This window comes from Harpia harpyja, chromosome 2 (assembly GCF_026419915.1).
Source record: "Harpia harpyja isolate bHarHar1 chromosome 2, bHarHar1 primary haplotype, whole genome shotgun sequence".
Classification (NCBI taxonomy): Eukaryota; Metazoa; Chordata; class Aves; order Accipitriformes; family Accipitridae; genus Harpia; species Harpia harpyja.
This window is the reverse complement of record NC_068941.1, coordinates 17,835,363-17,852,133: the sequence shown is the minus strand read 5'-3', so window position 1 is coordinate 17,852,133 and position 16,771 is coordinate 17,835,363. Positions and strand designations below refer to the sequence as shown.

The 16,771-nt window shown below is 47.9% G+C and overlaps 1 protein-coding gene across 3 annotated transcripts in view; it reads left to right on the top strand.

Annotated features, from left to right (window-relative positions):
* Window positions 1-392: 392 nt before the first annotated feature.
* The window catches only part of NR3C2 (nuclear receptor subfamily 3 group C member 2), a 218,266-nt gene continuing 201,887 nt past the window's right edge, over window positions 393-16,771 (top strand). Inside the window, exons 1-2 of one of the 3 annotated variants that reach the window (XM_052772105.1) lie at window positions 393-501; window positions 5,498-7,259. In XM_052772105.1, coding sequence (XP_052628065.1) covers window positions 5,500-7,259 — 1,760 coding nt within the window. In that variant the 5' untranslated portion in view covers window positions 393-501; window positions 5,498-5,499. Of the gene's footprint in view, window positions 502-2,144; window positions 2,244-5,204; window positions 7,260-16,771 lie in introns of those variants that run through there. The other 2 variants (XM_052772113.1, XM_052772096.1) reach the window with 2 other exon arrangements.

The window sequence follows — 16,771 nt, the reverse complement described above, 5'->3', positions numbered from 1 at the left end:
GGTGGCGCAGATGGGAGTTTTACCTGGAATGACATAAGTTTTTTTTTTCGGGTTTGGGCTTTTTTTTTTTTTTTGGAGGGTGTCTCTCTCCCTCCCTCCCCCGCCCCTCCTTCTCTCCCCCCCCCCCCCAAATCCCCCCGCCCCCCCTCCCGCCGGTGCTGGATCCACCCCCTGCTCCCCTCCGCCGGCGGGCGAGGGTGTGACCCGCGGGAACACCCACCCACCTAGGCGTCCATGGTGGGAGCTGTCCGCCCAGCCGCGCCGCGCCGCGCCGAGCCGCGGGCACCCCGCCGCCGCCTGCCGCCGCCGCCGCAGCCCCCTCCCGCCGACCCCGCCAGCAGCGCCCTGCCCGCTGCCCGGCCCCGCTCCCGGCGTTTCCTCCGCGTACTTTTTTTTTTTTTTTTTTTTTTTTTTTTGGTGGCGGTGCGGGCTTTCAGATGGTTTGCTGGCAGTAGCCGGGGGCCGTGCCTCCTCCCGCCGCGCCACCATGTCGTAGGGGAGGTGAGTGCAGCGCGGACCCTTGCGCGGAGCGCGGAGCGGCGCGGGGGGGGGGAGTGGTGGGGGGCGAGGGGCGGGCGGCAGGGGCCGGGTGGGTGTCCGCCACACCAGCCGGCGTATCCAGGTCACGGCCAGTCCCGTCCCCATCAGTGAAAACTTCGCGGGAAGGACACGTCCATTGCTCGGCAGCGCCCGCGCCAGCGCCGCGGGGAAGCGCGGCGGCGGCGGCGGCTGCTCCGCGGGTCGCGCCGCCGGCGCTGGGAGCCGCCGCCGCCTCGGCCCGTGCCCGGCGGGGCCGCGAGTGCGGGTCGATATTTGGCAGACTATGAAAATGAGAGGGGCACGTGACACCCGAAATCCTGGGGACGTTTGGGCTTTCGCCGCGACTGCCGAATACAAACCCCGCTCCCCGGAGCGTACGCGGATCTGTGCGGTTGCGTGCGTGCGGGCGCGCAGGGGGCGATTTCGGGCGAAGGTGCGCGGTGCCCCAGCGCGATGCACGGCGCTGCCGCTCCCCGACGGACCCCCCCCCCCTCACCCCCCCCCCCGCACCTCTGTCACCCTGCGGGGCCGCGGAGCTGTCCCCGCCGGGCCGGGGCCGGGCCGCGGGCGCACCTGGGGGGCGGCTCGGGACCGGGGCCGGGGCCGTTTGGGAGCGTGCGTCAGCGGCTGCCGGCCGCTCGCCGGGGGCTGGGGGCGTTATTTACGGAGCGAGTTGGAAGCGCATCGCCTGAAAGTTTCCTCGGCGTCTTTTTTTTTTTTTTTTGCTTCCCTGGGAAAAGGGTATTCCTGCAGCCGGGACGTGGGCACCGGGGGGGGACACGCCAGGGGGGTGGGCAGCACCCCGGAGCCGGGAGCCGTCCCGGCGGCCCCTCTCGCTGTCCCTGAATGGGGGGAGGCAGCGGGCGGGGGCGCCCGGCGGGATGCGCGGCTGCCGCGGAGCGGAGCCAGCCGGGCGGAGAGCGGAGGACGAGTCCTTGAACCCTCCCGCGCTCCGCCGCTCCGCTCTTTTTTTTTTTTTATTATTATCTTTCGGTTAAATCACCGCTGTATCGGTACCGTGCATATTCATGCGCCGCTGAAAGGCGGAAATCCCGGGCCGGCGGAGAGGCGATGCCCGGCCCTGCCGCCGGCGCGGCGCGGGCACCGGGCGGGGGCGGCCGCGCCCCGCGCACCTCACCTGCCCGCGGGGGGCCCCGGCCCGATGCCCCGCGACCCTTCCCCGGGGGCGCCTCCGGGCGGGGCGGCAGGCGGGGGCCCCCAGCTCCGCGGCGGGGCTGGCGCCCGGGGGCTGCGCGGGGCTGCGCGGCCGCGGCGGCCCCTGCGGCTTTAAGGAGATGCGTTTTCCAGCCTGTGTCGCAGCAACTTTGTATCAGTCATGTCGCCCGGCGGGTGACTGACGGCGCGCCCCAGCCAATGGGGCGGCGGCCTGGCCCCAGCCGCGCGGCGCTCCGCGTACCGCCCGCCAATGAGGGCGGGCGGCGGGCGGGACGTAAACTTGAACTTTATATGGGCATGTGACATGTTTTTAAAGGACTTGGCACCTTTTGCCGTCCCCTCCCGGCTGCCGCTCCGTGTCACCGGGCGGCGCGGCGCAGCGCGCCTCGGGCGGGCGGGCGGGCGGGCGGGCAGGCAGGGGAGGGGGGGTGAGCGCCGCCCGCCCCGCCGCTCCGCGCCGCCCTCCGCTCCGCTCCGCGCTGCCCGCCGCGCCGGCGGGGGCTCGGGGACGCGCCCCGCCGCAACAGGTACCGCGGGGCCGGGGCCGACGCGGGGGGAGCCGCTCCTCTCCCCGACCCGCACCGGGAGGTGGGGCTGGCGGGGTGTGGCGGGGGGGGGGGCACTTCGGGGCTCAGCACCGGGGGCGCGTTCCCCCCTTCTTCCCCGTGCCCTCCGTGGGTGGGGTGTCACGGTGATAATCCAGACTCTCTCCGCCGTGGGGGGCGGGGAGTGGCGTTTGCGCGGAAAAAGGCCCTTTTCTGCATCGCTTGGGGGTCCGGGCAGCGGGAGGGAGCGGGCTCGGCCGAAAGCGGGTTCGGGCTCTCAGGATCACCCCCGCGCCCCGGGCCCACCCCTGGCGGACGCCTGCGAGAGAAGGAGCTTGCTCGCTCCCGGGCACTGCTGGGTTCCCCCACGCGTGACAATCCGGATTGTATCTGCGGGGGGGGGGGCGGGGGGCGGCGGCGGTTAGGGGCGCACAGCGGTGCCTTCTGCCCGGGAGCTGCGGTGATGCTGGATATAGCGTAGGTCAGACAGGGAAGTAAGCGTGCGCGCTGCCTGCGCGGTTATTAACACGCGTGTGTGTGCGCGAGGACGGAGGGGCCAGACCTCCCCCCCCGCCGCGGGGGCCCGCGTCCGGCTCCGCTCGGCGTCCGCGGCTGGCGGTGCCGGGGGCAACGGTGCCGGGGGCAGCGCCGGCAGCCGACCTGCCCGCCCGTGCTGCCCGCCGACCTGCCTGTGCTGCTCACCCTGCTCCGCTGCCCTGGAGAAAGGGGGGAAAACCCCAGCCCATCTCTGACGGTGAAACTCTGCTCCCCTGGGCAGTTTAATGTCAGCGAAGCGGTTCTCGGGCAGTGAAACTTACAGAAAAATTCGTTTACAAACACCGAGAAATGAGAAGTGGGTGGTTGCTTGAGCCGTCATCGGTTTAGTTTCTATGAAACTGGATTTACTTCAGATTTTCCCGTAACGAGGTGACCTTTTGGTTGCAGGGATACCAGGTACCATTTGATTTTTTATTTGACTGTTGCTGCGAAACTGGTTTCACGCCTGATTGATCGGAGGTTCGTACTGCAGAGGGCTGTTTTTGTTGATATGTTTGGGGGTGAAATACATAACTCGCAGTGTCCGAATACTTCTTGGGGGGGGTCAGGAGAAACTGCTGTGCTCATGATAACATAAGGTTCCTTCTGCAAAATATCAGATGTAGATGGGCTCGGTTCCGATACGTAACACGACTCGGCTTCTGTTGGTGTCCGTCGATGTTTTAGCCCACAGTCAAATTCACTTAGTGAAAGTTAGTAAAAAGGCATGTCTGTGCAGTAGGTGAAGTGTGGATACCGTGGATAAACATGCTAGGCAAGTTGTAATAAGTTCTGCTTAGAAGAACCAAATCAAACCCTTATGCTATCAGCAACCCGTGAGATGATTATTTGGTTCTACTATCCACTGAGGCTCTCGGAGGTGACAGAAACCAAGACTCCCAAGAAATCTCTTTGCTGCTGCATTCTTAACTAATTTATGTCTGTCATTTTAAACCGAACTTGTGTCAGGCCACAAATAATCTCTCTGCAGTTTTTTGATCCTCTCAGATATATTTACCAGACAGTGCCCCTCTCTCTGGAAGTGCAGGACCAGGGCATTTTCATTATTTTTTTTTTTCCTTTGTGTGACCCAGATTTTTATTTGCTGAAGTTTTAAAGCAATGCTTGCCTATTGATTATGTATGAAGTTTGAAATTTACTGCTGTGGGAGAGGTTGCTACAAAGCTTGTGCACCAGTATAATGTTAGGCCTATAACTGAGATTTCCTGGTACTCGGTGGTTCTGCTGGTGGTTCTGAGGGTTAAAATTCACTTACATCCTAATTTTAAGCCTTAACTAAGTTCCCTGGTTTTCAGAAATTCTGGTCACTCACAGCTGCAATTGATTTCTCTAGGAATTAGGCTTGCTCAGCACTTAAATCAGGGGTAGGTGATTATCTGGGAGTGACTTTATGTGAAAGTAGGCACTTCTGTCTGAAAATTTTAGGCTATAGGAATGTGATCTGATACACAGAATGATGTTCTAATAAAATTTGTGCTTGAGGGGAATGCAGGCATAGGGCCATAATTCTAAGTAAGGCAAAGAAGTATTTGAGTCATTCATTTTAAGTTTTTTTGATTTGTTTTTATAATTTTGCTTAAAATAGCGTTTTTAAGTAGTGTTAAGTAAAGGAATTAAACACTAAGTATTGGAAAACTAATACATTCTAAAAGGAAAAAAATATTTGCATAATATTGATGTTGCAACTATTGGCACTTGAGTTTCTACAGTTCTAATGATACTGTGAGCCATTTCCTTAAGAAAAAAAAAAAAAAATTGTTGTTACTTATATGTGATTTTCAGAATAATGGAGGCTAGGTCATGCGTTTTGCTCTCTGCCTGGAGAGAGCGGCATGTGGGATGGGAGGGGTTTTTTAGGGTCTATTTTAGAACAAGGTTTACTTTTCTTTACGTATTCCTGTTGCTGGCTGCCATGGAGGTTTGCAGAATTACAGATCCATTTAGTAGCCACGCATCCCCACCTAATCTGATCCCCTTCCTCTGTGGCAGAAACATTTCCCATTCAACTTTTGCACCACTCCTCTCCCCGCTCAGCCCATCCTTCATGTCTCCTCAGGTGACTGTATACAGTTGGGTGATGAAGAGAAACGCTCTTAGCACGCCAGCCTCCCTTGCTTTGCTGTCCCTGTAGCATGGCAGGGGGAGGTCTTGGGAGGAGCAGAGCTGTGATGAGCAATGTCCTCGGGGTTTACGTCCTGCCTACCACCACCGTGTCCTCCTTTCAGGACCTCTCTGGTTCCCCTCCTTCCTTGCTACCCTCTTCCTTTTTTTCCTCCCAGGTCCCTGGGTGTGGGGCAGCCCACGGTGCTGCTGGCACCGGCCACGGGGCTGCGGCCGGCGAGGGTGGGCGGTTGTTGTGCTGACGTTGCCGAGCCGTTCCTTTTGGGGCAGGGCGGGGAGCAGTAATTTGGGTCTTTTCTAACTGCTGAGCGGTTTTCTCTCGGAACCGCTAGGGCTGTTATATCCATGAGAGCTTTTCCCTCGGTTTGATTGAAATTGGACAAATGGTTGAGAGATGATGGATGGGGCAGGGAAACGGGACTGACAGGCAGGCAGAGAGGAGGATAGACAGAGTGAGCGGATACGCCTTGTTTCCTTAGGAAATTAGGAAATTTCCTTAGGAAGTCACACTGTCCTGTAATTTATTAATTTTATTTTTTTATATATGTCTTTGCTAGTTATGGAGACAAAAGGATACCACAGCTACCCAGAAGGCTTAGATATGGAGAGACGGTGGGGTCAAGTTTCTCAGTCTGTGGAGTATTCTTCTATAGGTGCTGGAGAGCAGACTGATGACAGTAACTATATGGAGATTGTAAACGTAAGCTGTGCTGCCGGCACTTTTGCAAACAGCAGCGCTCAAGGAAGCAACAAAGAAAAACCTGAGCTACTCTCCTGCCTGCAGCAAGACAGCAGTCAGCCTGGTCTTTTGCCCTCTGACATCAAAACCGAAACGGAGTCAAAGGAGCTGTCGGCCACGGTGGCCGAATCCATGGGTTTATATATGGATTCAATACGAGATGCCGATTACCCCTATGATCAGCAGAACCAGGGGAGCCCGGGGAAGATCTACCAGAACGTGGAGCAGCTGGTGAAGCTCTACAAGGAGAACGGCCATTGCTCTTCTCCCCTCCACGGCGCCAGCAGGCCCTTGAGGTCTTTGATATCGGACTCTGGGAGCGCTGTGAACGGTGGTGCCATGCACGCTATTGTCAAAAGCCCTATCATGTGTCAAGAGAAAAGCCCTTCGGGCTGCAGCCCTCAGAACATGGCTTCCTCGGTGTGTAGTCCTGCGGGAGTTAACTCTGTGTCCTCAACTACTGCTAACTTTGGGAACTTTGCCGTGCACAGCCCCATCAGCCAGGGAACCCCTTTGTCACGCTCGCCGAACGTTGAAAACCGGGGGTCTATGTTGCATAGTCCCGCGCACGTTAGCAATGTCGGGTCTCCGCTTTCTAGCCCTATAAGTAGCATGAAATCACCGATTTCTAGTCCTCCCAGTCATTGCAGCGTGAAATCTCCCGTCTCGAGTCCCAATAATATCACTATGCGATCTTCTGTGTCCAGTCCTGCGAACCTGAACTCAAGGAGCTCCATTGCCAGCCCTTCCAATGCCAATAATAGGTCCACTCGTTCTAGTCCAGCGGTTAGCACTGTGGGATCGTCCATCTGTAGCCCTGCAAACAACTCCCTAGGATTCCCAGCTTCCGGCACGCCGGCGGGACCTAGCAGAAGCCAAGATACAGTTCCCAGTCCAGAAACAAAAGACAAGGGTGCTCAAGAACTGACGTTTCCTAAGATGGAGGAAATGGAGAATGCTATCTCCAGCAACAGTCAGATGAACCTTGTTCAGTTCATAAAACCCGAGCCAGATGGTTCGTTTGGCAGCGCGTGCGTTGGCAACAGCAGCAAAATAAACTCTGATTCCCCCTTTTCAGTACCAGTGAAGCAAGAGTCGGCCAAGCATCCTTGTTCTGGTGCCTCTTTTAAAGGGAATCAAACAGTAAATCCTTTCCCATTTACAGATGGCTCCTATTTTTCTTTTATGGATGACAAAGACTATTACTCTCTTTCTGGGATTTTAGGACCACCTGTTTCTTCATTTGATGGAAGTTGTGAAGGTAGCGGTTTTCCAAATCCAGGCCTACGTGTGGGAATTAAGCAGGAGCCTGACGATGGCAGCTATTACCAAGAAAACAGTATACCATCCTCTGCCATTGTGGGTGTAAATTCAGGTGGACAGTCATTTCACTACAGGATCGGTGCCCAAGGCACGATATCTTTGTCGCGGCCGGTTGCTCGAGAGCAGGCGTTTCAGCACTTGAGCTCGTTCCCTTCTGTCAGCACGCTAGTGGAGACCTGGAAGTCGCATTCGGAGTTGGCATCCAGAAGAAGTGATGGGTATCCAGTTCTAGAGTACATTCCAGAAAACGTGTCCAGGTGAGCAGGCAAATTACTTCTTTTTTTTCTTTTTTTTTTTCCTCCTTTTTGTTCTTCTTCCCCTCCATTAAACAAACAAGGCGTGAATTAAAATGGGGACCAGGGCGGTATTTCTCAAGCTGGTGTGTAATTCTTTGTTTGCATTTCAATTCTTATCATTAGATTTGCTGCTTTCCTGCTGTATTTTACTCTGCCTTTAATAAAAACAAAGTGCTGACTTTAATATTTAAAAAGAACATATTATATTCTACTGTTATTTGATTTGAAAGTGTAGCTTTAGTATGTTTATGAGCTCTTACTGCTCTAAATGTTGTTTTTCCCATAATGAGAGCTTAGTAAAATTGCTCTCGAGTGTCCCATAATGGTTATTCTTTCTTAGCTGGTGCTTGAATGTGTTGTACCTCAGATGAAATACTGAGATGAGGATAAGAAAACAATAGTGTCGGGAATCCGTTTTTGTAAAGATGCATCGTTATAAGTTTGCACCGGACTTGAACTGGTTAAGTTTAAAAACTAAACCTTACAAGCCTGTGACAACATATTATTTCTGTATTTTAACTGTAGGAACATTTGGTTTGTATATATAGAAAAATGCCTCCAGAAGGAGGAGGGCTGTTAAAACTTGACGCATTTGAAAGGGATAAATGGATAAACTGATCTCCTCACTTTTGGTGGAAGGGAAATATGCAAGTGTCGTTTGAATTTGTGTTTCTTGGCTGATTCGTGGAAGCATGTACTTCTTCAGCAAAAACAGGTGTTCATGTATCTCATAAAGGATGCTTACTTCCATAAACTATCTAGTTTCATAGTCAGTAGTACAAGTTATTAAGTGCATCTGACAGCATGACTGGGTTAGAATAGTTACATAGCCTCCTTGTGTGTCAAAGAGGCTCACCAAAGGTTTGTGCTAAAGCTCAACGAAATAGCCAGTAGGAGAATTTGCATTTACCTTCTCAAGTCTTTTTTTTCTCATCATGAGATGTGCAACTGCCCTCAGTGAATGAAACATCTGTCTTATTCTTGGAGTGGGGTGAAGAGGATGCGTAGTCTTTTCCATATTCGTACGATGCTAAATACTTCTGAAAAAATAGTGTTGCGGTGATAAACATAATACCTAAAATAATGGTGCTTTTGAGGAGGGAAAACAGCCTAGCTACCTGGGAGGACAAAAAGGACTTCAAATATTTCCATTTTATTCTCAGATCTGTCCAATACCTCTACAATCTCCTTATCATTTTGCAAGCCATACTTCACTTTTTCTTTGGCCATTTCAAATATGGTCTCTAAAGAATGCACTTTTTAATATATCTTTCTCAACTTGAAAGGTCTGTATCCCACCTTCATGCTGAACTCTGCATGTAGCTGGATATTTGTTATTATCCAGGCTTGGTTTAAATGTGCTTTCTTGGATCAAGGAAGATGAAGTTCCTGTTTTCTAGTTATTTTACCTGATGAAATTTTCATAAATTGCATTATTTATATGGTGAGAAAAGTTCACCAGAAGACTGATGGGATGCCTGAAAATGAAGACCCAATATTTTACTGCCTTTGTGGTTGAGCACTGTTACTTGGGCAAGTAGCTCCTGCCAGCTGTGAGAGCTATTGTGTGAGTAAGCGCTGCTTGCACTGAGTCAAGGTTGTCATCCATTGCAGGGACAGACACAATAAACAGGGAAATGCTGGTAGAAGCATGGTTGTCATCAATAGTTGCATTTTGAATGACAGTTTCTCCTAAGGCTTTTGAAGGAGTCTTCTGATCTGACATTAGTCCACGGTAACTCTTCTCATCTATTTACCTCTAGACCAGTAAATGGATAATCTGTGTCATCAGGCTTTATGATGACACAGGCTTGATACACTTTTCTGTCTTTGTTCACTAAGCTGATAGCTTGGTAAGATATGCAGGTGAGTGTAGCTGTTACTTTGCAGGGCTGAAATCCTGAAATTTTTGGCGCTCAGAGCTATTACTGCACGTGTGGAATTCCGTTCGGGTGATGGAGATGTGCAGGGTTGTGGCACTTCAGGCATCCCGATCCGTAGTTCAGATTAGGACATATGTCATCATTTCAAATCTCTTAACTCAGCCTCATTATTTAACTAAACAGTTAAATACTGGAGTACTGCATTCAGCTCTGGGACTCCCAACATAAGAAGGACATAGACCTGTTGGAGCGAGTCCGGAGGAGTGCCACGAAGACGATCAGAGGGCTGGAGCACCTCTCCTATGAAGACAAGGCTGAGAGGGTTGGGGTTGTTCAGCCTGGAGAAGAGAAGGCTCTGGAGAGACCTTATAGCAGCCTTCCAGTACCTGAAGGGGACCTACAGAAAAGATGGGGAGGGACTTCTTACAAGGGCATGTAGTGATAGAACAAGGGATAACGGCTTTAAACTGAAAGAGGGTAGATTTAGATTAGATATTAGGAAGAAGTTCTTCACTGTGAGGGTGGTGAGGCACTGGAACAGGTTGCCCAGAGAGGTTGTGGCTGCCCCATCCCTGGAAGTGTTCAAGGCCAGCCTGGATGGGGCTTTGAGCAACCTGGTCTAGTGGAAGGTGTCCCTGCCTGTGGCAGAGGGGTTGGAACTAGATGATCTTTAAGGTCCCTTCCAACCCAAACCATTCTATGATTCTAAATGTTGCTCTTAATCTGCTTGGCAATGGCTTTATGCTAACAGGTGCAGCTGGGGACCTGTGCAAAGCCCTTAGAAGTTTCAAGGTAAATTCATGTAGAGGTCATTTAGCAGTACAGATTTGATTGTGTAGGTGCCTGCTCAGATATTTGCCTGCTGACGAGACAAGTCATAAAGACTCAACATAGGGAGTCACACATGTAAAAGCTCACTCATGCTAATGAACCTCGAATTGATCTTTACTTTTCTCTTCATTTCTGTGCCGCGTTCCAGCTAAAACAGAGGAAATCACACGCAAGTTTGTTCATGCTCCAAAGTGTTGTAATAAAACATGCGTAGTTTAAAACCATGTCAGACCCAACATCCCAAGGTGGGTTTCAGCTGTCCCATGTCAGCATGGTACGGGGATTGCAAAGCCTCTTCATGTTGTCAGAGCAGCAGCATTGCACCTCTGCACTCCACATCCAAACCAGATCCTTTGTTACTTCCAGTCAGGTTTTGTTTCCTGATGTGTCAACCATATCAGGCATCATATGTTTTGTAAACTGCTACAGCATGTGATTAACCCTTTAAAGTCTGCAATATTTTAACATTTCTGGTATTCTAAGTCTTCATCTTTTTTCAGGTATGCTTGTCCTGCAATATAAACTGTCATGAGGAAAGACTAAGGTGAAGGGAAAAAATAGGCGACCTGGTTCTCTAAAGCCAATAGATGACCAGCATTGAATGTGTCTTGTCTTGGCAGCATTATTTTCTGCACCTCGACATTTTTAGACTGCTTCTGACTTGCAGCTTACATGGTGAAAAGGAGTGGGTGACCAGGACTGAAAAAGACTTTTCACATTGAGAATGCATCTTTAGAATATTACTGTAAAAAATTTAACTTTTTTTTTCTTACTAGAATATCACCTTTCTTGAGTCAGTTATACTTGCTGATAGTGTCTAGTAAACATAGTTTAGGCATTTAAAATGCCTTGCTACCTTATTGACTGTGCCAAGTACCCACTGTCAACTAGAACATTTCTCTTTTTCTCCTTCAGTTGCTTTTATTAGATGTCTACAGTTATGGTTCTTTTTAAGTTAGTTGGTGGTAACTTTCTAACATTGCAACTTGTGGTGTTTGGGGAGCGAGAGCCTTTTAAGTGAAACCAAGTTTCCTTATTCCCTTTTAAATGTTTTTCCTCTGCTAATACGCATGCAGAACATGCCTTTGTTTTTGAAAGTTTTTTACATGTTTAATTTTTAATAGAGGGTGAATCATACCTGTCTGTGTATATAGATCCCCCTCCATGAATTACATCTCTAAGAAATAATGGTTTCTAAACTAAATAATAGCAAAGTGGGCTTGAAAAAGAAGGTATGTGTGATTGTGTGATGTCATTGATGAAAACCTACAGTAAGAATCCAGATAAAATTTTACTTTAAGGTGATTGCTCGTCTGAATCAGGGTACCAGCCTCATGATTGTGCCAATTATGCAATTTTCAAAATGGCCTAGGAAAATGTCATGGTTGCTTGAAACAACAGTAAAAAATTGAGGAAGATGACCTTTCTGCTGTATTAGCTCTTACCTAAAGCTTCTTTTGCAAATGTGCCTTTTCCCTCTAATTTCCATATTAACTCATGTATGTACACATACATACTTGCTTTTCTCAGCAGTTGTGGTGGAAACAAAAGGCTGATGCTCCAACTGTAGTTTCTTCCTGTCAGTTCCACTGGTGTAATCCAGTGTAGGATGAATTTGCCAAGTTTGATGTATTATTAGTACAAAAGTTTATTATTTTAACATAAATTGCATACGTTTATCAATAATTATGTTTCAATTGTTGTCATTCAGAGAAGGAGATTTCAGAACAGTGTTTCATCATATTTTAGACTCTAATTTATGTCTGTTAAAGGGAGTTGAAAGACTGTCATTGACTTCTTAGGGTTTATGGTCAAATCTTTGATTAAACATTGACAATATTTTAGGGACTTCTTATACCTCTTTGTTCCTGAGCCGTTCACATGGATCAGCATCTTTTTCATAGACTCTACTTGTAGCAGCCCCCAAAAAACCCCACCCTACCCCACCCAACCCAACCCAAAACAAAAAACCAACCCAACAACATGATCTTCATTAACGTGTAACCTTCACTGACTTGAGTGGGTGATTCTGGTTAAAATCTGATTTCAGGCTATTGCAAGTATTTTTGTAAATAAACTTTTATGTTAAATATTATCTAGAATAGTCACTTATCAGAATTATACCTGCCAGAGAGATAAAGGTCTGGTAAATATTATTTTTAGAATTTATGAATGGCCTTGACCTCTGTTTGTTTGCTGATGGACTTTATGGGAAAAAGACCATGCTGTTAAAATATTCTCCATGCTTGGCAAGACTGTTTTCCCCTTTAGCTTCCCACACATTTAATGTGCAAACTTTTTTAGCCAATGGTTCTTTCATATTGTAAACTGTAGCGTTAAGTCTGTACTTTTTTCAATTGAAAAGTTATACTTGTTTTTGTAGGTTCTTATATAATTTTGTGTAATTTTTAACAGCTCTGGGTATGATCTTGATACAACGGGGACCTCTACATATGTATGTCTTTATTTCTCACTAAAGAAGTTAGGAGTCTGTATTAATATGTCAGGCCAGGAGGTCTAAAGGTTCTCCTTAGCCTACCAGCATGTATTTACAGCCTTGTACTTTCTACAGCTTGTTTTGTTGTTACTTTGTTGAGGGTGCTCTTTTTTTGTTTTGCTCTTTTTATTGAGGAGTTCAAATCTGTATAAAGTGTCTTTTGAAAATATGACTGCTAATGATGCCTTATTTTCCCTTAAAATTATATACATCAATTGACTCCTGTGCTGTGGCAGGGAGAAGTCCACATTGCTGGAAAATTGTGTTCCATAAGTGGATGGATCTTCCAAGTCTGGGGAAGCAAGACCCCCGTTGTCAATCCGTATGCCAATATCTAGGGGTTGTTTGTTTCTTTGTGTGCAGGGGTAAGTAATGTTGTGTATTACTGAAACATTTCTATTGCGGGTTGATACTGCTGAACTTTGCAGTACTTGGGTGTTGGAAATCAGTTTGCCATAGTTTATTCTGATAATAGTTAATAATTGTTTCCTGGCTTTTGTATCACTTTTGGTAATACAGAATCTCACTGCGGTATCTTCCTTTGATAGTTTTCTGAAAAAGGGGAAGGTGGGATCACCTTTGTGCACAGATTTTAGCAAGCAGAAGAAATTTTGATTATCCATATTCCGACAGTAAGGATCAGTCCATTTTCATGAGGACTGGAAGACACTGATGTCTGAAATATGTACTGTATAAAAAATGTTCCCATCCTATTTTATGGAATATGCATTGCAATTATGCAGGTAAGCATGCATAGGGATTGCTGCAGCGGTACTAATACTCGTGGAGTACTTGTCTGCAGAGGGAGTAAATTGCTAAGTTGTGATTCAATAACCTGTCCTTACTCAACCAACACTTAACATTAATGGAACTTAAACCTGCTGTGAAGTGCTCTGCCGAGCTGAATCAGATTTCTAGATACGTATTCGTGCTTTGCTGAACCCAGGCTTGAGTAGCGGTTGCTGTTGAGTGTCATTTGTAGCCGAGCAATGTATTGTTTGCAGTGGCAGAATGTACTGTTGGGCCATGCCGTGTCTGGTCTGACTCTGGTTTTGCCTTTTGTTTGGGCACGTTGTATGTGAGAGCCAGGTTGGGTTCCTAATCCAGTTCACTCTGAAGCTCTAAAAACCAACAGGTCAGTGCAACTTGGTGAGCAGCATGGTGTGACACAGACTCGAGAACAAACTGAAGGGACGGAAAGGGAAAGGAACCTATGAAATATCCTAAGTGCACGTTTCTGCTAAAAGATAATACACTGTCAAGCCATAATCTCAGCACTTGTATTTTCAGTGTATGTTTTTAAAAGGCAGTTTCTGGTTTTTATCTGTATGTACTGAGTCTTCGAACAGAGTTGTAGGGGCTGGAATTAATAATGGACTGATTTCAACCAAAACTTCTTGGAGAGCAGTGGAGTGCTGTGATTTCAGATTTAAGCTCTCAGAGGTCAGAAAGTACCACAGTTTAGGACGAATATAGAACGACAACTTGTTCTCTGGCAAATGTGACTTACAATATGGCTGTATAAGAGTGATAAAAATGGTCCGACGAGGAAACTAAAAAGAGTGTGTGAAAAACAGGTATTAAATACGTCTAAGTTTAGTAGTTCAATCAGTTTTCGCATGCAGCTGGTTGCTACACAGTGCTTGGTGCTCAGCATATGAATTACTTTACTTCAGCTGCAGTCTCCTCCAAGTGAGAGAGAACCGTGGAGAAAAAACGAGGAGTCTTTCCATTGTGTGCAATTGTCCAAGTCCTGGCAGCATTATTGGGCACGTTTGAATGCACCCTAAGTAGACCATGGCATGATTTGACTGCTTGCTGCCCTACTAGCGCAAACTGCAGCGGAAGGTCACCGTCCGTTGGGTCCTCACGAAAGCCCTCTCCTGCTGGAGCCGTGTTGGCTTTGCTGCTGGAGGAGACAGGCTGACCTTGGAGGATGGCATACTTTTTTGATTTACGCTACAAGGGAAGGGATCATAGGTCAGGAGGGCCCTGTTTATCCATGCCAGCAGTTCCCAGCGTAGCCTGCTCCAGTACCACCGCCGCTGGCAAGAGCAGCAGCAGCAGGTCTCAGCTCAGTGCTGGGCGGCGCGCGTGTGCGGGAGGAGGCACTCCCCGCTCACACGTGGAAGCGGGGCGCATGCGCGTCCTTAGTAATACGGGTCGTTCTGTTCAGGAACCCCGGAGTTTTACAAAACCTTGGGAGTTGATTTACTTTCAGGACAAAGTTTTCAAATAAACTGTCTCTTTAAATGGGAAGCTTTGACCTTGTTTGTTTTTTGGTTGTATTTTTTTTTTTTTTTTTTTTTGCAACTGAGGTTTATTAGTACGGTTTACCAGAGCTTAACAGTGTGTTTTCTGAAAGGATGTGATGCGGGTGGTTGTCTTTCTCTGCTGTACTGAAATCGATGCCGAAGGATTTAGAACACAAAACCCACCCTCTAACCCCCAGAACTCCCCCTGAAACAAACAAACAAAAAGCTGCTGAAAACCAAACCCATGCTGTTGATGGATTCTGGATTCTTAAAAGGATAAGTAACACTGGTTGTATCTCTTCAGTATGTGAACAAATATTTTTGCAAGATACTGTTTCTTTACTGAGCTGTATTACAGCAGAAGTTCCCACATTGGTGGTAGGTCAAAAGAAAATAACTTGAAGTTGAACTTTGTTTCTTTATCTTAAACTGTGAATTAAGCTCCCACAATTACATTAGAATGTGTTGTTAGTTGTTTGCTAAATTAGATTTCTATAAACCTGCAATCTGTAAGCTGCGCATTTACTTTGTGAATAAATTGATAGCTTAAATTTCATGCTTGGAGGTGGGGTAACTTAGGGTTAATATATGAAGGCATTTCTTTAAAAAGAAAAAAAGTAAACTTTGGTTGGAACATCTGAGCAGAAACAGAATCAAGTATTTGTGGATAATATGTAAAATAGGAATTTGTACGCTCTCCTAAGATGCATGGGTACGCTGCTGATTGTGGTTAGTGATAATTAATAATAGATCAAAGAGTTACAGCCCTGAGGTTAAAAAGCAAATTTCAGACTAATTGCTGAATGTTTCTGACAATTTTTATATCGCTTCACTCATTTCCATTCTCTCTTCTAAACAATACTTTCTATTTGTGTCTGCAGGTGAAATAACTTTTTGAATGGGCTCTCAGGCTAAAATTCAGACTGGGCACATGAATCTTTTCTATTTTGCTTTTCTTTCCTTGTCTGCTTTTTGAGAGGTGCTATCCCAAGTTTCTAAAAGTGGTGGCTTTATAAACGAATTCCCTAGCAATTAGGTTTCTGAAAAAGAGATTAAAAAAATCTGCCATCTTTAGTAATGTTTTCTGAACCTTTAGGATTTGGGAGAATATCTTACCTCCATTTTTGTGTGTTTATATGACCATTTCAGGTTCATATTCAGTCTTAAGTCTACAAAATAAACATGTATTTTAGAGGTTGATTTTGGGCAGTGTAATCTGTCAGTGGTCTGCGAGTTTTTAATCACAGGTCGGAATTGGGAAGTAGCTAGGTTTTGTCTTGACTAGGATTTTGGCTGTCCCAGCGGCCGAACTATAGGGTCTTGCTAGAATTTTTGGCAATGGTTTTCTAAATACTGTGTTGTACTAACATGATAGCACAGTCCTGCGAAACCCATCGTTACAGTACTTCATTTCTTTTGTTCACCAGCTCTTCTTCTGTACCTGCCTCAAAGGGTCGGGATGGAGGGTGCACAGAAACTGTCCCGGTCTTGGCTTGGGAGCCCCCCCAAGGAGATTGGAGCAGTTCTCTAGGCAAAGCGCTGCTCTGCTCAATTAATTTTTAAGTCATACTTTGCTTCTTGATGGCAGATTCCGGCTGTATAGGAAAAGGGGCTGAGTTTCGCTGGCCTGAGAACAGACTGAAGTGCCTGTGCGGTCGGAGGCGCGTTGCCCTGCCGTGGCAGGCAGCTGCCTGCGCCCGTGTATCCCCGTGAGCTTGCGCAAGGCAGCCACGTCCGTGTACCTGTGTGAATGCGTCACCGAGCGTGTCCTTACCGAGACCTGTGTTCTCTGAGCCCTTTGGAAACCTGGTTTCGCAACCGGCGAGCCCCGGTTTACTCTGGCAACGTCTCACCTTGAAAAATCAATCGTGTTTGTATCTTTAGCTCTTCGTTAGTACCGCTGCGGGTAAGAGAGTGGGGAGGGGGCTCTTTTGCAGGTGGTTTACGGCGTTCCCCATTCAAACAGGGCCTCTTGTCTGACTGAAGCAAGGCTGGAGGTGGGATCTG